This window comes from Lontra canadensis, unplaced genomic scaffold (genome assembly GCF_010015895.1).
Source record: "Lontra canadensis isolate GAN:19392208 unplaced genomic scaffold, GSC_riverotter_1.0 scaffold17, whole genome shotgun sequence".
In the NCBI taxonomy this organism is placed as follows: Eukaryota; Metazoa; Chordata; class Mammalia; order Carnivora; family Mustelidae; genus Lontra; species Lontra canadensis.
The window spans coordinates 23306557-23327254 of record NW_022631011.1 but is presented as its reverse complement, the minus strand read 5'-3'; the positions used below and the strand labels follow the sequence as shown (position 1 = coordinate 23327254).

The window sequence follows — 20698 nt, the reverse complement described above, 5'->3', positions numbered from 1 at the left end:
GATTATTGCTTATATATCTGAAAATTGATTCCTATACATTAACAAATCCCAGACATTATATTAAGAAGTACTGCAAAGTTTTCTGCATATAGTTGTGTGTATTTCTATAGGCATTTTATCTATTGATTATTGCTTATATATCTGAAGATTGGTTCCTATACATTAACTTTGTTCTTTTTCATTATTTTAAAAATATTGGCCTCTGCTAATTTGAATTCAGTGACTTGGAAAAAAATAAGGTGAATCATTGCTCTTCATAACTTATAAGCTACATTTTACCTATGTATTTTTGTTTACCTGGAGTATTAGAAATACACTAAAATTATAGGTATAAACTACTGTAGTAAATTACTAGCTTTGTTCCAAACAATACAACTGTGGCCTGAAACATAACGACCAAACTATTCAACAGCATAGCAAACTTACCTGGGATTCCTATCCTGTAAGTTTCTCTGTTAAGACATGAAAAACCGTCTTCCAGTTTCCTGCACGTTGTAGTGTTGTCTGTGCAGTTTCTGGCTTCTGCTCTTCCTGTAGACTAAAAACCACTCCCTGGTGGTAAGCCCTGACCTCAGAGAGGCATGTTAACTCTACTGAGCCAGTAGGGAACCATTTCAATTTTTTGAGGTCCTATGAGGAGCACTCATTAGAGGCATCAGGAATCACACTGTGATATGAATACTTATTTTTTTTTTAAATTATATTTACTTACTTGAGAGAAATGGCGGGAGTGAGCAAGAGAGAGCCATGAGTGGGGTTGGGGGGCCAGAGAGAGAGGGATGCAGGTCTCTGTCCCAGGACCCCGAGATCATGACCTAAGCCAAGGGCAGATGCTTAACAGACAGAGGTACCCAGACTCTCCTGGATACCTTTTTTTTCCCCTTTAAGATAATTCCTAATGTAGTACCATCAATATCCTGCTCTTTGGAGCATTTTTTCTTTTCTAACTCTCAGAGAATTTTAATGGCCCCTTTTGACACTTGCTGGTATTAATGGATTAAGCTGTTCCGGCAGAGTAGAATCAGGGACTGGGGAGTCTGCACTCATTTTGGAAAACTCTCGTTGGCTTTAGTGTTTATGGTCCCCATAGTCTGTCGCTGGCATGTGGTTTTTCTGGGCTGAATTATTTTCTGAATCTAAATAGGAACCTTCTTTTGGATGTACCTGACATTACATAGGTAAATTAATTCAAGTTTACTCCGAAAATCAAAGAAACTTTCCTTCAGAGAAAAGCTCTTTCTCCTACCTTGCAATGACTTAGTTTGCAGTGCACCTTCCAAATGACAAAGTCGTCTAAATAGAGATAAATATATCTCATTAAAATACGACTTTAAGGGGAACTGTGGAGATAGTTCTAATATGGCACATAATGATAACCTTGATGCCACAATCATATGACTTTGACTGAGTTAAATGACAACTACTCCTTAAGGTGGTACTACCCACCTTAATAGGGATTAAGTGAATTGATCTATTTAAAGTGCTTAGGCTGGTACCCACCACATAGTATCTTCTAGTGAATTTTTGTGAAATACATAAAAAGAAAGTAAAAGCCGAATACAGAGAAACTGACTTTCTTAAAATAGGTCAAGGATAAAACTGAAATTTTACAATATGCTTTCTCTCACCTCATTCTCACTGAATTAACTTCCTTCCTGCATATAAAATAGTTTCTAATTTGAACAACCTCTTTCATTTTCAAGATTCGCCAATTCTCAGTCCAGCTAATTCTGCAATCAATTTAAGTGGAGCTCAGGACCTGACCCGGAATAAGAATGTTGTGAAGCCACTGGCTTTATCTTTGCAGGTTGTAGGGAAGACTTTTGCCGCAGGTGATGTTTTCCTCACTTATTTTTCTTTGCTCAATACATAGTCAATAAAAGACTTGTGTGAAATCTCATTGACAATTTGGTAGAAGAAAACAGAAGCTCTTTTCCTGCCAGTTGAAGACAGAAGTGGGGCTGTCTATAATATTGTATTATTATACAAAGCTTCGTATTGTCTGTGCTCCAACCAGAAGAGTCAAGGAATGACATTTGGCACATGGGGAAACAGAGCAGGTTGGTTCTGTTCGGCAAACATTTCTTGGATACCTGCTAGTTTGAGGAATCGAGGATACAAAGAAAAATAAGGGTCAATCCCTGACCTCTAATAACCTAGTAGAGGAGACAGACTTATAGTGAAATATTTTCAGTGCAATGCAGTAAATACACAATATGCTGAGGGATCACACAAAGGAGGAGGAGAGTTTTAGTGCAACATTTTAGAGTGATGAAGATAAGTTCTTGGAGGAGCTTGGTCCTAAACTATGAGGAGATACTCACTACACAGAGGAATGAGGGAAAGCTGTTTTAAATTCAGGGGAAATCCAGGACCAAAGCTGGAAAGGAAAGGAGAGAAGCTGTATCATGTGTACAGGAATGTCCCCGTGATATGGAATTGTTAGAGCCATAAAATGCAAAACTCAGGGAGTGGTGGGAAGGAGCAAGTAGTGGGCAAGAGCAGCATGAATTTTACTCTATAACTTATGGAACCAAGGAGTAACATGATCTGATTTGAACTTGAGCTAGATCACTTGGCAGCAAAAGAAAAAGGAGAGAGAGAGAAGTAGAAAACTAGTTGGTCATTTCATTAGGGGGAATAATGAAGTCCTTGACTTGGGTAATAATAGGCTCGAGAGGAGGAAACAGATTGGAGAACAACTCAGGAAGTAAAATCCGCAGAATTTGAGTGATTAATGTAAGCATAAAGCAGAAGAAGTGGTCTTGGTTTGTACCCATCTGTCTGCTAATGGTGATGCAGTTGTGTAAGAGAAAATAAGAAGGAGGAGCAGGTTCTCCAGGAGGAGAATGTGAGTTCAACTGTGGACATGCTGAATTTGAGATACCCATGAAATGTCCAAGTGGATCGGCTCAACAGGCATCTAATTTATTGTACACGAGATTAAAATCACCAGAGTAAATAGGATTTGCTGAAGAGAAATGTGGGGTAAGGCAAGCTGTTAACTAAAGATAACATTTTAGAAAATGCCAGTGTCTAAGGAAAAGAAATGGTCTGAGAGGTAGAGGAAGAATGAGAAGAAGGAGAACTTACCATTCTTGGAATCTTTGTAATAGTTAGGCATCATAATTTATCCTGACCACATTTATTCTTATTCTGTTCCAACAGTTCTTGCAGGATCCACCTTCTGGTTAGATTATAAATGTGTACAAATGGAATCCAAGACTTCACAGTATTAAAAAAGTTAATAAAATGATGGATCCTGGCAGTAAACCAGCATGGTTGCTAAAACCATCAGATGAAGGGCTGATGGACAATTTTTTTTTTTAAGATTTTTTTTTACTTATTTTACAGAGAGAGAAAGAGAGCACAAGCAGCAGAGGGAGAGTGAGAAGCAGACTCCCTGCTGAGCAAGGAGCCTGATGTGGGACTGAAGCCCAGGCCCCTGGGATCATGACCTGAGCTGAAGTCAGACACTTATCCTAATGAGCCACCCACATCCCCCAGTTATGGACAACTTTATAATTTGAGAATTAGGTTAACAACTCTTGAACCCACTGACCTATGTTAACATGACAAGAAGAGAGAAAGCCAGTTATTGTGTACCTACTGGTGGAAGAATATGACAGTATTTATGAGATACTCTTGCCCAAAAACCAAAACCTAAATCTGAGCGACCCTCTATATCTAACAATTAGTATGTAGGAAATGGGGGGGGTGTTAAATGATGCCATAGATAACCAATCAGCAAAATTCAGAAAATGAAAAATTCTGCCAGATTTTCAGCAGATTAAATGGAAGAAAGAAAAAGAAGAAGGGGAATCCTATAGATTAAAGGAGGTTCCAGGAGGGGGAAAAAAGGGATGTGACTGACACTATACCGACTGAGCCTAGAAAACTTCTCAGCAAAAATGACATTATCCTAAATCTCATTGCAGTATGACCTTATCCTGATTCAAACAAACGATTTTTAAAACTTGTGAGAGAGTCCATGAAATGCAGACACTAACTGAATATTTTTTTAAAGATTTTTAAAGAGTTTATTTACTTGGCAGAGAGTGAGAGCACAAGTAGGTAGAGTGGCAGGCAGAGGGCGAGGGAGAAGCAGGCTTCCCATCGAGCAGAGAGCCTGACACAGAGCTCCATCCCAGAACCCTGGAATCATGACCTGAGCCAAAGGCAGATGCTTAACTAACTGAGCTACCTAGGCACCCCTAAATATTTTATTATATTATTTTATTAATTAATAAATGTGAGCTTTTAAAAAGGGGGCTTAAGGGACATAAAAACTAAATTCAATGTGTGGATCCTTTTTGAACCCCAATTTGAGGAAGCCTACTGTAAAAAAAAAACATTTCTGAGATAACTGGGAGGAAATTTGAACAATAATGGGATATTTGGCATTAAGGATTTATTAATCACTGTCAATTTTAAGTAGAATAATGAGATTACAGTTATGTTTTAGGAGCTCTTTTCTTTTAGAAACTCATACAGAAATTTATATGGATGAAAGAATATAAATAAGTTTTCTTCAAAATAATCCAGAGCAAGTATGTAAGTATGTTGTGTGAGGAGGAAAAGAGAGGAAGTATCTTAATCTATATTTATCTAAAGCAAGATTGGCCATGTGTTGATAAATGCTGAGGCTGGGTGGTAGGTATGTAGTTTATTACATTATTCTACTTTTGTATACTTTTGAAAATTTCCAAGATACAAAGGTAAAAAAAAAACAAAACAATTTTCTCTTTTTTCCACCCACCATCTCCAAAGACATTACTGAAGGTGATTCTAAAAGATCTCTTGGGATCCTAGAAGATTATTTTTAGGTGACATTTCATATTAAAGAGGGTACTACTCTGATGCTTGTAGTCGGTTCTACACCATGGGGCTGTCCTGTCAGTGAGAGGTCTTTGAATCCTGGAGCTGAGGTTTATGGTGTGGTTGCAAGGCCCCAGAATGCAGTGTGCTGCTCAGCCCCTGCTCTGAGCATTCCTCTTGTGTGCTACAGACGCTGCTAATGGAAACAGTAGCCATGGAGGAAAGAGCAGTGCAGCCAGCTCCACTCCAGCCCGCCCAGGGAATTACTCTTTGTCACCAAGACCTAGCTATGCATCAGGAGACCAAGGTATGATACCCATCTTAGAGTTTTGAAATAATGCACCTTAACTATGAAAGAAGTGCTATGGAGTTTGAAATGATGCACTCCGAGCTTTTCCTTACCTTCTCATCTGAGGTTTTGAAGGTTTATGATTGGTGTGAACAATGATGGTTAAAGATCTTGGTGATTGACAAGTATGAGCCTAGCTAGAAAATAATGTTGAAACAAATGTATAAGGAGGTGTCTTGAAAAACCATGAGCTTTGTTGACCAGAGTACAGAGATCAAGGTTCCTCTCTGTTCCCTGACCCTAGGTAAATCTGAGCTTTCCTTTTGCCATCCACAAAACGGGTGTAACAATATAGTTAGCATACAATACATTCAGAGTGTTGTTGATAGAATTAAATGAAATCATCTGGGTAAACTGTATATGGTAAAACAACATCCAAATGTTAGGTGGTATTGTTAGGGTGATTTTTCTAATTTTATCTTTACCTCTAGAAGAGTGCTCAGACTTTCTGAGTATAATCAAATTAAAAGCTAGTCTATGTTACGTTAAATTCTCTCCTTTCTTTCACTGCTAAGGACAAGGCTCATCTTTCTTTTTGCCTTCAGCTACCATGTTCATTTCTGGGCCACCAAAGAAACGACACCGGGGATGGTATCCTGGGTCACCTGTCCCGCAACCTGGTTTAGTTGTACCTGTTCCTACAGTTCGCCCTCTTTCAAGAACTGGTAAGATTTCAACAGAAGATGGGTTTTCAGGTTTTTTGAATTAGCAAAATTATCTTCTACTCCTGTTCTTTCCTTGAACCTTTGAAGATAAATTTCCTTAACCAACCATTGTGTCCAGTATTATGTAAGGAAATTAATAGTAGCTGATATTTTGTCCCCATTGCATCTGCCTTCCGTGAAAGTACAAGGGCCATCACAACAGATCTTAATTCACCCTCTGGCTTTGTTTGGACCCACAGTATCAATAAACCATTCTTTACATAGGGATGATGCTACTAACCCAGCATCATAAGGCACAAATGGGTTTGCTTCGCCATTTGTGGTGTTAGACGTGTTCTCCTGTTATCTGGTTCCTTTATGTGACATGCACGTCTTATTTCTGGCCTGGACGACTTAGTCTGTGGCTAGAAACCTAAAAAACCAACTGGTTCTCCTTTATAATAACCAAGCCATGGCCGTTGGGAACCTACTGGTAAATGTTTAAACACTGGTCTACTTTGTACTAAGCACAAATTTAAATATACCAATTCTAAGACATAAATAGGATTCTTTAAAAACTTAAAGACTATATGTTTTATAGTAGTCTATGTAGTCTTTAAAGTTTTAAAGACTACGTAGTAGTCTTTAAAGTTTTAAAGACTACATAGAGATGCTGTATAAACAAAGAATTATGCTATTGTGTTTGCCTCTAGATAGTACTGAATAATGATGAGTTTATTCTTCTTCACTCTTTTCTGTATTTTTCAAATTTTCTATAATGAGTATATAAGGCATGGATAATTGGGATGAGGATGGAGGGAATTAAATACAAAACAGAATCCAAAAGATTGCATGTGGAAAAACAACTAGAAGAAAATACTATGAAAATGCTAAACAGTAGTTATCTCCTGATGATGTGATTATGATTGGGGTTTTTTCCTTCTGTTTTTCTCTTCTAATTTTATATAGTAAACATGAATTGCTCTAATTTAAAAAAATGAACCTTTAAACTTCTAAAACGTCTAAAAGTATTAGGACCATGTTGATTTCAATGGTATTTCATTTAGCTTTCATGTCTAATCCTTCGTCAAACAACTTTCTTTCCAGAGTCCCTTTTATCTGCTCCAGTTCCACAGACCCCATTAACTGGAATTTTACAACCTCGACCCATTCCTGCAGGGGAAACTGTAATTGTTCCTGAAAACCTGCTGAGTAACTCAGGAGTTAGACCAGTAATTCTGATAGGTAAGGGAAAGGCATTCCACATTGCCTGTGTCTGCTGGGATCTGGGTCTGTTTCTCCATTTCAGTGTTTGTGCAATTATCCATATGTTCATGCATGTATTCATTCATCCTTATATTGATTCTTTCAGCTTTTATCAGTCAGCTCACTCATGCTGTTAAACATGTAACTAGAAATTGGGAATAAGAGAAAGCCTTTTTGCCCATAGGGAGCACTGTTTTGTGGGGAGTCTGTCATGTAAACAATATTGTGAAACTTGAGCTACTAGAGGTTTGCAACCAAGAACTCAAAAGAGAGAGAGCTCAACTCTGCCTGGAGGGATTCTGAGAGGACTTGTCAGAGGTGACATTTCAGCTGGGTCCTGAAGGGAAAAGGACGTTCCAGTCAAACCACAGAGAAAAGAAACAAGCTGAACCAGCTAACAGGCCCCCTTTGGGAAAACCAAGAGGTCCCAGAGCTGCATGGGGAAGCGTCTGCGAACCACTTATCTTTACAGAGTCTGAGTCCTTCCAAAATGTCTATAAGTGGAGGTGTAGAAATTTAGAGGGCCCTGGAATCCAGGACTAACTTAATGCTTTTCAGACCCCCATCAAGAATTGCCTCATCCTGGGACTCTTCTAGGTCAGAAGGTGACTTCCTGCTTTACCTTTGGGACTAAATAGATGGAGTGTTTAGCCTCCCTGGATCTTTAGGGTATGTCTATATGCGGTGTTATCTGCTTCTTTGGCTTGACTTGAGCCTACCGACATAGATGGTTTTGCTTCAAGCCCTGTCCTTAATCAGGCTGTCCTACCCACCGCTCCTGGGCCTATAGGCACTGGAAGAATCTCAGTTGTTTAAATTCCATATGGTCAAAACGTCTTTATTAAACATTTGAGTGGTGTGCATACTGGAGCTAAGCCTTGGAAAGATATGTAGAACACGGGGAACCTTTGGTGTCTGCCTTTTAGAAAGTCTCACAGAGAGACTACCCCTGTTTTTACCACACCACCAGTACAGGGTATATTTTCAACACATTTTTGTCCTATCTACTTCTAAGATAATTCGAGGCTATTTACTGACATCTGAGAACATAAAAATAACTAAGATAACACAAAGGGTAGGAACCTGCATGTACCTGTGACTAGGAGAATATTGCTGGTCATCACTGAGTTCGTTAGCTTTTTAAAATGTTTAAGAAAACCTCAGGAAAGAAATTATGTTACTGTGGTTGGTTTTCTGGCTTCTTATGTGGAAAGAAACTTGATCAAGAATTTTATTGGAAAATATTTTGTCATTGCAGTTTTGCAAAAGGATACAGAGATGTTTTGCAAATTCTCATCAATCCTCTAGGGCCCATTAAAAATTAACATGTCCCTTCTGTGAGAAACAGAGATGATACCATCTGAGTCTTTTGCTTCTTGTTCATCTGATTTAATGCAAGGGTAGAATTCGGAAGCATCTGAGGGAATTCCCTAGAATTCTCATCTCAGAGGGCAGGAAACTTTGTTAAACATCTTTGATCCTAGTTGGGCACGCGTACCTGGTTGGACTTTAAAAAGAAATATTAGGGGCACCTGGGTGGCTCAGTTGGTTGGGCAGCTGCCTTCGGCTTGGGTCATGATCCCAGGGTCCTTGGATCGAGTCCCACATCAGGCTCCCAGCTCCATGGGGAGTCTGCTTCTCCCTCTGACCTTCCCTCTCATGCTCTCTCACTCTGTCTCTCTCTCTCTCAAATAAATAAAATAAAATTTAAAAAAAAAATAAAAAGAAATGTTGAATTTTATTGACCTACTTCTGTTGGGGCAGGCTATGGCACTTTACCCTATTTCTATGGAAATGTTGGTGACATTGTTGTGAGTCCTCTGCTGGTGAATTGCTACAAGATTTCACAGTTGGAAAACAAAGATTTGGAACACTTAGGGTTGACTGGCAGCCAACTCCTGAGCGTCGAAAACATGATTCTTCTGACGATACAGTATCTTGTACGGCTAGGTAAGCGATTTGCAATAATTATTTGGTGGTGATAATTCTTACTCTTTTTTGCATCATGTTTTTTTCCTTTCTTTCCCCACTTTCTCACGTTCATCCACTTGTCCAGTTTTTAGTTTCCCCTTTTCATTTCTAATATTTCTTTCCTTCAACCCTACTCTCTATGACTGTTCCCTTTCCTTTCCCATTTCTTTCCTACTCCTTTCTGCCCCTTGCCTTCCCTCCACCCCATTTCTCGCTCACCTCCCTGGCTTCTTGAGTGCCTCTTTGGGTCCTAGAAGAGAGAAATTGCGCCACCTAGTGTCCAGTACCATGATGGCCCTAAGGTCTCCAGTTCATACAGGCAGAAGGGCTGTGCCATGAGCACCCTCCTCCCTTGGGGAGTCTAGCCAACCATCCTTCCAAAAGTGCAGCTGTCATCTGGAATACAAACAAAGCCATTGCCTTAGACAATTATTTTACGGTTTTCTACTTAGCCTTTCTACCTTGTTCAGCCACTGTCCCTACATCCATTTTTTTTTCTTCTCCAGCTACACCCCTTTGATGCAGTCCCACCATGTTTTCCTTCATTAAGGCAGTATCTGTGGACCTCCCTGAAAGGTTCTTTAGGCTACAGGGTAAGGGAGATACATAGGTCATGAACCTTTCACTTCCTCTATTTGATATGTCCTCCTGAGCTCCACAGTGGGTATGTGCAGGTGCCCTGACAATGCTGTCAGGGGCTCAGCAACATTTACATTGCAATGTCCTTTATTTTGCAAACTGCAGCAGGTCGTCTAATATGCAACCTAATTATACACTCTCTTTAAGACTTCAAGCCACTGATTTACTTTGGAAAAGGCTCAAGATGAAAAATTACACATTAGAAATTTTATCTGCCCTCTTGTAAATTATCTTAATGTTTGGAGATACCGAAGTGTTAAACAATGAAAATACTGGGCTAAACAATACTAAAATCAAAAAAGAAGCTTCAGCCAACCAGATTCAGTCTTTGGGCCATCAGCTAGCAACTGCAGCTGTAAGGCTTGGTGCCCTGAGTCTGAAGGCCTGCTATGACATGGGCTTTTGAAACTTGGAAGACTTCGGATAGCTTAGGAGTCACTTTGATGGTAAACCTAAGACTTGCTAACCATGCTGATTAATGGCTAATAAAATTATAAAAACCACCTGTGCCTGCAGCTCACTTGATGTCATAATTTTAATTGCATGCACTGACTTTCGACTATGTTCCAAGATCTAAAACCAGCTTCTTGATGCACCCAGAATTAGTAACACAACCCCCCATAGAGTAATGCTATTGGCAAACCAAGGCATTGGGTACAGTATTTTTTCAACCTTAATAACAATTTTAAATATCAAAGTCCAAGTTAATTAAAACTAAATGGCCAAAACAAAATGTCTCTCCTCAAATAACTAAAAGCTCTTATCTTAAAAAAAGAAAAATCTCCATTCAATTAGACCTGTCTTCTCTGCCCTGTGGGATCAGTTAGTTCTTTCTAGAGTTTCACTGGCAACCAATTAATATATCTCTCAGTGTGCAACACAAATGGCTATTTTTTTTTTTAATCTAAATTTTGTACGTTAGGACACATCTTCTCCTCAGCAACTTTCTTCTGGAGTCTTTGAGTTTTTGCTTGTTTGTAGTTTTGTAGTTTGTTTGTTTGTTTTGCCTCTGAAGGTTTTGAAGAAGGCAGGAAGAACATTTTTTACATATGCTTTATAGATAGATTTTTTTTTTAAATCTAAGCTTTTAAAAGAACAGGTCTAATACTTTTATGGTTCAGTTACCTGGACATAATAGAGAAAAAGAAAAGTAAGATTCTTCAGAAGGAAGAGTCCTTTAACTACAGTCAGTTTGTTGTGTTTTTTTTTTAATCAATGTATTATTACACAGCCTTAAAATCTTTTGAAATAGAAAGTAAAATCATCAAATCCAGGGATTATTGGAGGGCTCTGAGTTTGTTGGAACCTTTTCTCTTCTTATGAAGGTAGCCCTATCTGAAAAGCCATTAGAGCTGATGCCTAGGCTAACCTGAGTTACTGGAACAGTTAATGGGGGGAAAATTACTATTATCAAGCTTGTGGGAAGTGGAGGAAAAGCTCCTGCAATTTAACTATAAAGGCTAAAGATGAAGAAATGATGGGAGGTGATTGGAAGCAAGACATTTTGCTCTCTTGCCTCATTTAAACTTTGGTACATTTTCCTCTATTTCTCAATTCCTAACAGGAATTCAAGTCAAAATTCTATAAAAGTTAGTTTCAAGGCAATGGAAAATGCTATGAACATGTTTCATAATTTTATATTCCCAGAATGCCTTTACATTTGAAACTGATTACACTGAGAACATGTTACTCAATCATGGTTTGGAGCAGATCTTAGGGACACACCTAGTCAGCAGGCCTCTAAGCCTCCAGGAGGTCTATGAGAGGCTGTGGGGAATGGCAGCAAAGCCACTTGCTTTTGGATATCATTTGTTCTGATGGAAGAAAGCTTTAAATAGACAGCCACCTTCCCTTCATCTCATTTGTACTGTGCATTTGTACATTCAATGCAAATCTGTATACTTTAAGCTCACTACGTAGTATGCCCCTAGTGACCACTAACCATGATGGTAATTGGATAAAGCAGAATGAAGACAGAAGCTTTAGTGGCTCCCAGGTGATAAGAAGGCATCCCCCTCCCTCTAGCAAGTGACTGGGGAGGACATAAGAAATATTAACACAATGTAAACATTGCAGGGTTCTTGCTTGCTTTCCATGGACAGCAGGAAAAAACTTTGAGAGGATTTCAGTCTCCCTCCCTCTAGCATCTAACCAATCATGGAAAAACACATTTTCTCCAATTTAAATTATTTTTACAATATGTAATATTTTATTTATTTGCCCATATCCTGAAAATATGACTAAACCTTCATTTTCTTACTTTCCTAGAGAATATGGGTGGGGGCCTGGAAGGCCACTTAAATCCCTTTTAAGGAAGGAAAGATTTCTGGTTCATTCAAGATACCTCCTCATACAGAAGTCCAGTCCCTTAAACCTGTGTTCTTTCCCAAGGGGATTTTTAGCCTTGGGTTGTGAAGTTATTGCTTGATCTCGGGTGATAGACACTGAGGAGTCTGTATCTGTCTAGCAGAGCTTGACTTTCAAATCTCGGGTCTGCACAGCAGAAGAGATGACTGAAGAGAGGGAGTGACCATAGCCTCACTGGTTTCGATTGAAACTAAATGTCAGAGTTTATTTGAGTCACTTGGGTGCCAAATGTTGACTTGCTTGTTTTGTCCTAAAGACTGGTTGAGTTTCTAAAGAGAATCAGAGAAACAAAATCTCCCTAATACCAGGGGCTGTAGGTCACCCATATAAATTTAGCTGTAACCGCCACAGGAGGAGAAGACCAAATGCCGTCCTCAACAACCCAAAATGCTGGGGACTAGCTAGGTGACGGTTACATTCTTTATCGGGGGAACGTATGAGGCTGCCTAAATAAAAATCAGAAGTGAAAATAGTTGAACCTTATTTTCTTATGGACAGTATTCCTACAGAAGCAATACATTAAGATGTTTTTCAAAGTAGCTATAAATAAAATGAGAAACAAGTGAAACCTAAATTTGGTTATGTGCTGATAGGTTAGCTTCTTCCTTCCTGAGTCATTAATCGTATCGGTAACAAGAAGTTTAACAGGTCAACAAATATACCACCTTCAGTGACCACCCCAAAGGCACACAGTGGACTCAGAGCACATCCTCTTTTAAAAATATCAAGATTAGGGGGCACCTGGGTGGCTCAGTGGGTTAAAGCCTCTGCCTTCGGCTCAGGTCGTGATCCCAAGGTCCTGGGATCAAGCCCCGCATTGGGTTCTCTGCTCAGTGGGGAGCCTGCTTCCTCCTCTCTCTCTCTCTGCCTGCCTCTCTGCCTGCTTGTGATCTCTGTCTAATAAATAAAATCTTAAAAAAAAAATCAAGATTAGCATAAAGGAGAACAGAAGCCCACATTTGTGTTTAATATTGACACAGAGAGAAGGTAATTTCATGGTGGAAAATGGTTAGCAGGGCCTCTGTGCTTGTGGCCACAACAGGAAAGAGCTCTTTTGCCTGTGGAATACGGTGGACTTAAAAGGGACTACACACTAACGTATGTGTGTTTTTCTCTCTTTTCTGGCTGTGATGTGTTTTAAATCTAGCTGTAATTCTCTTCAATTTAGGTCCTGATCAGATACCTCTCAGGGAAGAATTTGAGCAAATCATGCTGAAGGCTATGCAGGAATTTACTCTGAGAGAGAGAACCCTGCAGCTGGGTGCTCAGTGTACCCCTGTGTCTCCAGGACAACTCCCCTGGCTTGCGAGACTAATTGCCAGCGTATCTCAAGACTTGGTTCATGTGATCGTGACCCAAAACTCTTTGGCCGAGGGCATTTCAGAGACATTGAGGACTCTCAGTGAAATGAGACACTATCAAAGACTACCAGATTATGTGGTGGCGATTTGTGCCTCAAAAATCAGAGGAAACGAATTTTGTGTGGTAGTGTTAGGTGAGTAATGTTTGGGGTGTTTTGTTTTGTTTTTTTAATCCATTCATTCAATTATCTCTCCATTTGAAAACTATTTATTGGGTGTTTCAAGCATCCATGTAATTAATCTCTAGTTAATTGCTCCCATTTGAGTTCTCCCTCCTAATTTTAACTTTTGTTTTTCTCCTCATGTCAGATATTTGTAGCCCTTAGTTTGGCTGGTGTCCTTGTCAGCTGGTTGTGGGAGCATTACTTCAAAGCATGTCCTAGTAACAGATACCCTTGTCTCACATAACTTCTGTCCTTAAAAGGTTCTGGAAATGTTACCACTCTAGCATGTGATAAAGCCATTGCCACAGGTGGCCTAAGCCAGTGAATCAAGCTTGCCAAGAAATTTAGCTCACGTATTCACCTCCTCACTGAAGAGGCTACTTAATGTTGTAACACTGAGTCTATAAAGAAAAGGTTCAGAAAGTTGGAGCATTACAAAATGTGTTTTTGTTTCTTGTGCTGATTTTCTATGAGGTACCATCCATCTGGTACCTCATGAGTACAGCCATCTGGACTAAATTCACTTTTTTCCTCTCTAGTGCTGGTTTTCACCTGTCCTACTGAAGAAACCCCCTCACTTGGGCAAAACCTGCCCGCCCATCTCTCTATGACATAAATCTTTTTCAGAAATCTTCATCAGAAAGTACAATACATTAATTTCTTAAAATTTTCATTTATAAAAACAGCTAAACACCACAAGTTTATAATTTTAAGACATATTCATAATAACCACGCAAACACAGTTTTAAAGGTCTTTTACATTCCTCCCTAGTCTTTGAACACATGTATAGTATGTCTTCACAGTTACAAACATAAGGTTTATCATTTTTGCCCTTAATCATCTAATATTTTATTATAAATAACTTCTTTTTAACATAGTCATTTTAAATGCTGTGTAACTGTCGATCTTTTGATGTGCCATAATTTCCTTAACCAAGTCCCTATGTTACATGCGTTAATTGTTTTCCACTTTTGCTGTTACAAATCATATTGCAGTGAATATTTATTCACTGGGGCGTCACCTCCTCTCCCTCTCTCCTGCAGGTCAGCATCAGTCCAGAGCTCTGGCAGAGAGCATGCTCACCACAAGTGAGTTTTTGAAAGAAATTAGTTATGAGCTCATCACAGGAAAGGTCAGTTTCCTGGCATCACATTTCAAAACCACATCATTAGGTGAGTGGTTTGTAGGATTCTGCAACACTGCCAGCCTCTAGCTGTGTGATTTTCTGAATTTAAATCTTAGCCCGTCAAGGAGATGAGTGTGGTGCTTAAACTTGCCTGCTGACCTTCCCTCATTTGGAAAGGTTTGTCCTCAGTATTTTGTTACTGACCCAGCAAGGGGTCCAGAGGAAGGCACACGGGCACTAGTATGGGGGGGGGGGTCCTCAGCTCAGCCACGACTTAGTGGCGTGACCTGGGGAGAGAGTTTGCCTTCTCGGATCTCAGCTTTCTAATGTGTCCAATGGAGATAGAATGATCCCATCCTGCCTGCTTTGAGTACGACGGAGGTCAAGAGAGAGACACCATGTGAAAGTGTGTAAGTCGCAAGCACAATACAAGCGAGGGTCGCTATGGCTTTAGATACTGCGGCAGACTTGACCAAGTGCACTGTCAGCCAGGAAAAGCGGGCTGATGACAAAGGTTGATGAGAAACCAGCTGAAGTGCCCAGTTTGGAGACTGATACAAATGTATCTTTCCTTGCAATCTTCTTATCTCTGCTTTATTACGTAATAGGCGATGACCTGGACAAGCTGCTAGACAAAATGCAACAGAGAAGAGGAGAGAGTGTGGTGACCCCTTTCAATGGAGATCTTAACGAGTGTGTGTCAGCTCAGGAGGCTGCCGCTATGATCCCCACGCAAAACCTGGGTAACGTCACCTCAGACCAAAAGGAGGAAATAGAAGCTAAGTCATTCTGAGGGTTTTGAGGTCTTGTGTTAGAGTCACAGAGTGTGACAGGTTTTTCCTCATTATCCACATGATAAATATGGTAAAAATGCCTTATGATGGGGCCTGGATCCAACACCTTGTTCTTAATAGATGTCTCCTAGAATTAAAATCAAAGTTAAAGACTAAATTTATTATAAGCAGATTCTCTTTCTCTCTTTTGTTTTTCCCTCGAAATTTCTGTCGTCCTTGGTATGCTTTCCTTAGCTCCTCCAGCTATGCCCAGAAGAGCTGTTGGTGTTCTCCGAGGGCTACAAGGAACTGCTTGAAAGAATGTAGAATGCAGTCCGTGCATCCCTGTCTCGGCACACCCTTCATTGACTCTCTGACATGTAAAACACACATCATCTCAGGGATAGCAAGGCATCCCTGGCAGATAGCACAACAATACCAACACAGCCTTTCCCCGACAAGCTTCCAGGGTACAAAAAGGGGTAGTGGGATGTGCACCTGGGTGACTCAGTCAGTTAAGCATCCAACTCTTGATTTCAGTTCAGGTCATGATCTCAGGGTCCTGAGCTCGTACCCTGCATCAGGCTCCTTATCAGAAGGAAGTCTGCTTGAGATTTTTTCTCTCTCCCTCTACTTCTGCCCCTCCCTGCACACCCCCTCCCCCCGTACACTCTCACTTAAATAAATAAATATTTTTTAAAGGGGGAGAACGGGGGCACCTGGGAGGCTCAGTCATTTAAGCTTCTGCCTTCATCTCATTCAGGTCATGATCCCAGGGTCCTGGGATTGAGCCCCATGTCAGGCTCCCCATTCAGCAGGCAGCCTGCTTCTTCTTCTCCCTCTGCCTCTCTCTCACTCTCTCTAAAATAAATAAATAAAAATCTAGAAATAAAAATAAAAGGGGGGGATGGTAGGAGCAGGACTGAGGAGTTCCATCATTAGATTGGATTCCTTTATTTTCAGACTTCCTCCCAATCCCCACACATGATAAGGACAACATAGGAGAGAACCAAAAAAAAAAAAAAAGAATAGGACAAAGGGTAGACATGAAACAGATCCATAAAGCTGCTGCTGACAGCCTTCTGGCCTTCCCTTAATAGGAATGTGTCATTTATATATTAGGATTGCCTCAGCAATAGAAGTAGCATGGCTTGGCATTAGCTCAGTATCAGTCATAAAAACAAATTCAAATGCATGCAGTATTTTTTTTTTTTTTTAAAGTAGGCTCAATGCCCAGTGTGGCGTCCAGCACTGGGCTAGAACTCACCACCCTGAGTTCAAGACCTGAGCTGAGATCAAGAGTCACACACTTAACTGACTAAGCCACTCAGGCGCCCCCACAATAAAATGTTTTTACTTCCACTTTATTTGATGATAAAGCAGTCACCTGGATAATCTAAAAGATGTTCATATTATGTTTGAATTATTGACAAAGTTAGAATTTTAAATTCTCAGAGTACTTACAAATTTCCACATTCATATCCTTGATGCCCTGTTTAAGAAGCATTGCTTAAAGATATGTTAATGGTTCCTTGAAGTTCAAAATTTGCTACATTAGATTCTCCAAAGGTACGCTATCATCTTGGTTAGTCCCCACCCATCTAACCTATGACATGGAAGAAATAATAGCCTATCAAAAGACAGGTTTATTTTCATTGGTAATCTTTGTGGGTCAAAAACCATTCTGCTATTAAAACTTGTAGTTTTGGTCTTTTCTAGTGGGTTCTCATAGCCATCTGTATAAATCTCCACTGACTGTCAGGGTTCCCTGTGGCTAGGGTACTCTGACCACTGTCTTTACCTTGGCCACGTTGCAATTTGATTTGATTTGATTTTTAAAGATTTTTATTTATTTATTTGACAAAGTGAGAGGGAGGGAGAAAGAGAGAGCACGCAAGCAGGCAGAGTGGCAGGCAGAGGGAGAGAGAGAGAGAGGCAGGCTCCCCACCAAAGAAGGAGCCCAATGTGGGGCTCGGGGCTCGATCCCAGGACCCTGGGATCATCACCTGAGCCAAAGGCAGATGCTTCACTGACTGAGCCACCCAGGCACCCCATGCAATTTGATTTTAGAAAACATTAATTAATGCAAGTTAATTGTGGCCTTGTGCATTCCAGTCAGACTTTCACTGTGTTCTTGATAAAAAGCAGCTTCATAAGAATTATGAAATATTGCCTGCTCAAGGATTACTCTAATCCTGCCTAGTTAATTGTGTGTGTGTGTGTGTGTGTGTGTGTGTGTGTGTGTGCGTGTGTGCGCGCGCGCATGTATGAGATTGATTGCTTGGTTATAAGTTTTAATAAAAAGCCACTGACATGATTAGAGTGTCTGGGCAATGTTCTTCTAATGCATCACCTCTCGAGTGCCAGCTGGCCCTGTCATGAGTCAGGTCACTTCAGATAGTATAGGAGTCAGCGTTGGAGCTGGCCACAATGACCTACCACTGACAGGTCATAAGCACCGGCAAGTCAAGTGGGAAGGAAGGTGAGGGGGTGTCTCTGTGACCTGTGTTATACAGTCCCTGGGAGAAGAATTTCAAATCATGTTGCAACTGCCTTGCTGGAGAGGAAATGTTTACTGTGGTGCTGTCCAGAAAAAGTTCAAAGGAATTCAGCATTAGTATGGTTACAGCATCACCTCCTTCCCTGAATTCAGTCTGGGCTTGGGCACCTGACCTGTGCTGATAGTCCTAAAGAAAACTGGAAACTCTTGCTTCCCCTTTCCAGAGATGAGTCCCTACTCCCACCGTGAGAGTGTAGCCTGTCCTGACATTTCTGGGTGGGGGATGGATGCTTAATAGTGATCTGTGAGATGATCAGTCGATTTTAAAAGAACACGTTTTTATAAAATTACCACATCCACTCTTGAACACATCCTTTCGGTCAAGTTTTCAGAGAAAATAAGCAAATCTATTAAAACTCAATAGAGAGTGTGACTAGAATGCTCGGTATAGAGCTTTACTGTGTATGTGTGTTGTGTGTCCCCCACATAGGTTCACAGTGGCCGTCAACAGAAGTGAATTAATCTTGTTCTTATGACTTTTTTATTTTAGATTTAGATAATGAGACCTTCCAAATTTACCAACCACAGCTAACGGTTGCCAGAAAACTCTTATCCCAGGTGTGTGCCATAGCAGACAGCGGCAGCCAGAGCCTGGACCTGGGCCACTTCAGCAAAGTGGACTTTATCATCATTGTCCCAAGATCGGAGGTTCTGGTCCAGCAAACTCTTCAACGGATTCGACAATCAGGTGAGAATGAACTTCCAAAGAAGACCCCACGGCGATCTTACCTTAGATTCCCTCTGCCTCTTGCTTTTGCTTAATCCAAATGTTTATAGGAAAATTCCACCTTTTTTTTTTATAGTAATGCAGATCGGAAGGGCACTTTAAACATTATTTCAAATTTATCCATAAGTTTTCCCTCAAAGTTCTCTGACCTATTCTCTCCTAGGCCAAGGATAAATCAATGTGCACGTTTGCCTGATACTGTTAAGTCTGTGATGTAATTGGCAGACTAGGAACTGTTCGTTCATTTACAAAGAGAAACTTTCTCAAGTCAGGGATAGCCCTGCATGGGGTGACGGGTCTGTGCCCCCTGAGCTCCTGCTGTGGGTTGGATAGGTCACATTCTCATAGGTGGCTTCTTAGATATTTACCCACTACCAGCACATTTTCAAACTAGAAGCCAGATCACCATCCCCCATGTGAACAATGATAACACCTCCTTAGAAAAATACAAAGTTAGGGGCACTTGGATGTCTCGGTTGACTGAGCATCCAACTTTTGATTTTAGCTCAGGTCTTGATCTCAGGGTTGTGAGTTCAAACCCTGCTTTGGGCTCCATGCTGGGCATGGAGCCTAGTTGAAAAAAAAAATACAAAATTAGAATTTCTCCTGATGACTTTTAGAGAATGAGTATGGAAGAAAAAATAATTTTCCCGGAAAGTGGAAAAGGTAGGGAGCAAAGATTTTAGCAGTCTGTGGTAAATAATATCCTTTCAAAGATAAAATTTGCCTAGAATTAGAAGATGCAATGAATAATTAATTCAGAAAACTGGGACAGCTGAAAATGTTTGTCTTTGTAAGCTAGGTGTGAAAAGGAAATTACAAATGTCAAGTTGCTTCTGAGTACCTTAGCTGAGAGAAACACACACACAGAGATTTTAGCAGGAGGATGAATCTTTTTGCCACAGTAAAAAATTTTATTTTCAATACATTTGAAAACAAGTAAGAGGAAGAAAAATCCAAGAGCTTAAAATGTAGTTTACATGTAAAACATGTAGTTTATACGTTTCATACCTATAATACAGTGCTCTTTAAACTTTAGTACACATATAAATCACATGGGGATCTTGCTGAAATGCAGTTTCCTCTTGGTAGGCCTGGGTGAGCTCATTTCTCTCTTTTTTTTAAATTGAGGTATAATCAACATATAACTTTGTATTGGTTTCAGGTGTATAACATAATACACCTGATTTTTGATGATGAATACAATTTAATAATTGTATTTATTGTGAAATGATCACCATAATAAGTCTAGTTAACATCTGTTACCATACAAGTTGCAGATATTTTTTCTTTTCTTTTTTTCTTGTGATGAGGATTTCTAAGATTTACTCTCTTAGCAACTTTCAATTATGCAATGCAATATTGTTAGCTGTAGTCACCATGTGTACCTTACATCCCCAGGGCTTATTTATTTTACAGCTAGAAGTTTGTACCTTTTGAACACCTTTGTCCATTCCCCACTACCCCATCCAGCAACCATCAGTCTCGTCTCTGTATCTGTGAGCTTCTTTTTCATCGTTGTTTTTTGTTTGTTTGTTTTTATTTTTGTTTGTTTTGTTTTTTAGATATCACATGTAAGTGAGTTCATATGGTATTTGTCTTTCTCTGTCTGACTTATTTCAGATTCTATATTTCTAACAACCTCCCAGGGGATGCCAATGCTGTTGGTGGGAGGACCACACTTTGAGTAGCATACTCTTTAAGAAAACGTCATGTTAGTTCCATGAGCCAAATGAGCTGAGCGACAATAGATTTTTTCCCTCTTTCCATGTGACTGACACATGTAAAGTCTTTCCATACCTTCTAGAGGCCCAAGTGCCTGGGAAACAGTGCAATGTTTTTTGTAGCCTCTAAAATTCTGAATGACAAGTTACAAAATGACCTATTGTAAATTTATTAACTTATAAGTGACTAACTAAGGAGGTCAGATGC

The 20698-nt window shown here is 40.0% G+C and overlaps 1 protein-coding gene across 6 annotated transcripts in view; it reads left to right on the top strand.

Annotated features, from left to right (window-relative positions):
- GREB1L (GREB1 like retinoic acid receptor coactivator) overlaps positions 1–20698 on the top strand; it is a 269159-nt gene that overhangs the window by 187507 nt on the left and 60954 nt on the right. For 5 of the 6 annotated variants that reach the window (XM_032859791.1, XM_032859789.1, XM_032859790.1 and 2 more), the window contains 9 exons: positions 1704–1832; positions 5009–5125; positions 5713–5832; positions 6919–7056; positions 8842–9027; positions 13223–13549; positions 14624–14752; positions 15315–15449; positions 18530–18727. In XM_032859791.1, the coding sequence (XP_032715682.1) occupies positions 1704–1832; positions 5009–5125; positions 5713–5832; positions 6919–7056; positions 8842–9027; positions 13223–13549; positions 14624–14752; positions 15315–15449; positions 18530–18727 (1479 nt within the window). The remainder of the gene's footprint in view (positions 1–1703; positions 1833–5008; positions 5126–5712; positions 5833–6918; positions 7057–8841; positions 9028–13222; positions 13550–14623; positions 14753–15314; positions 15450–18529; positions 18728–20698) is intronic. The other variant, XM_032859794.1, reaches the window with a different exon arrangement.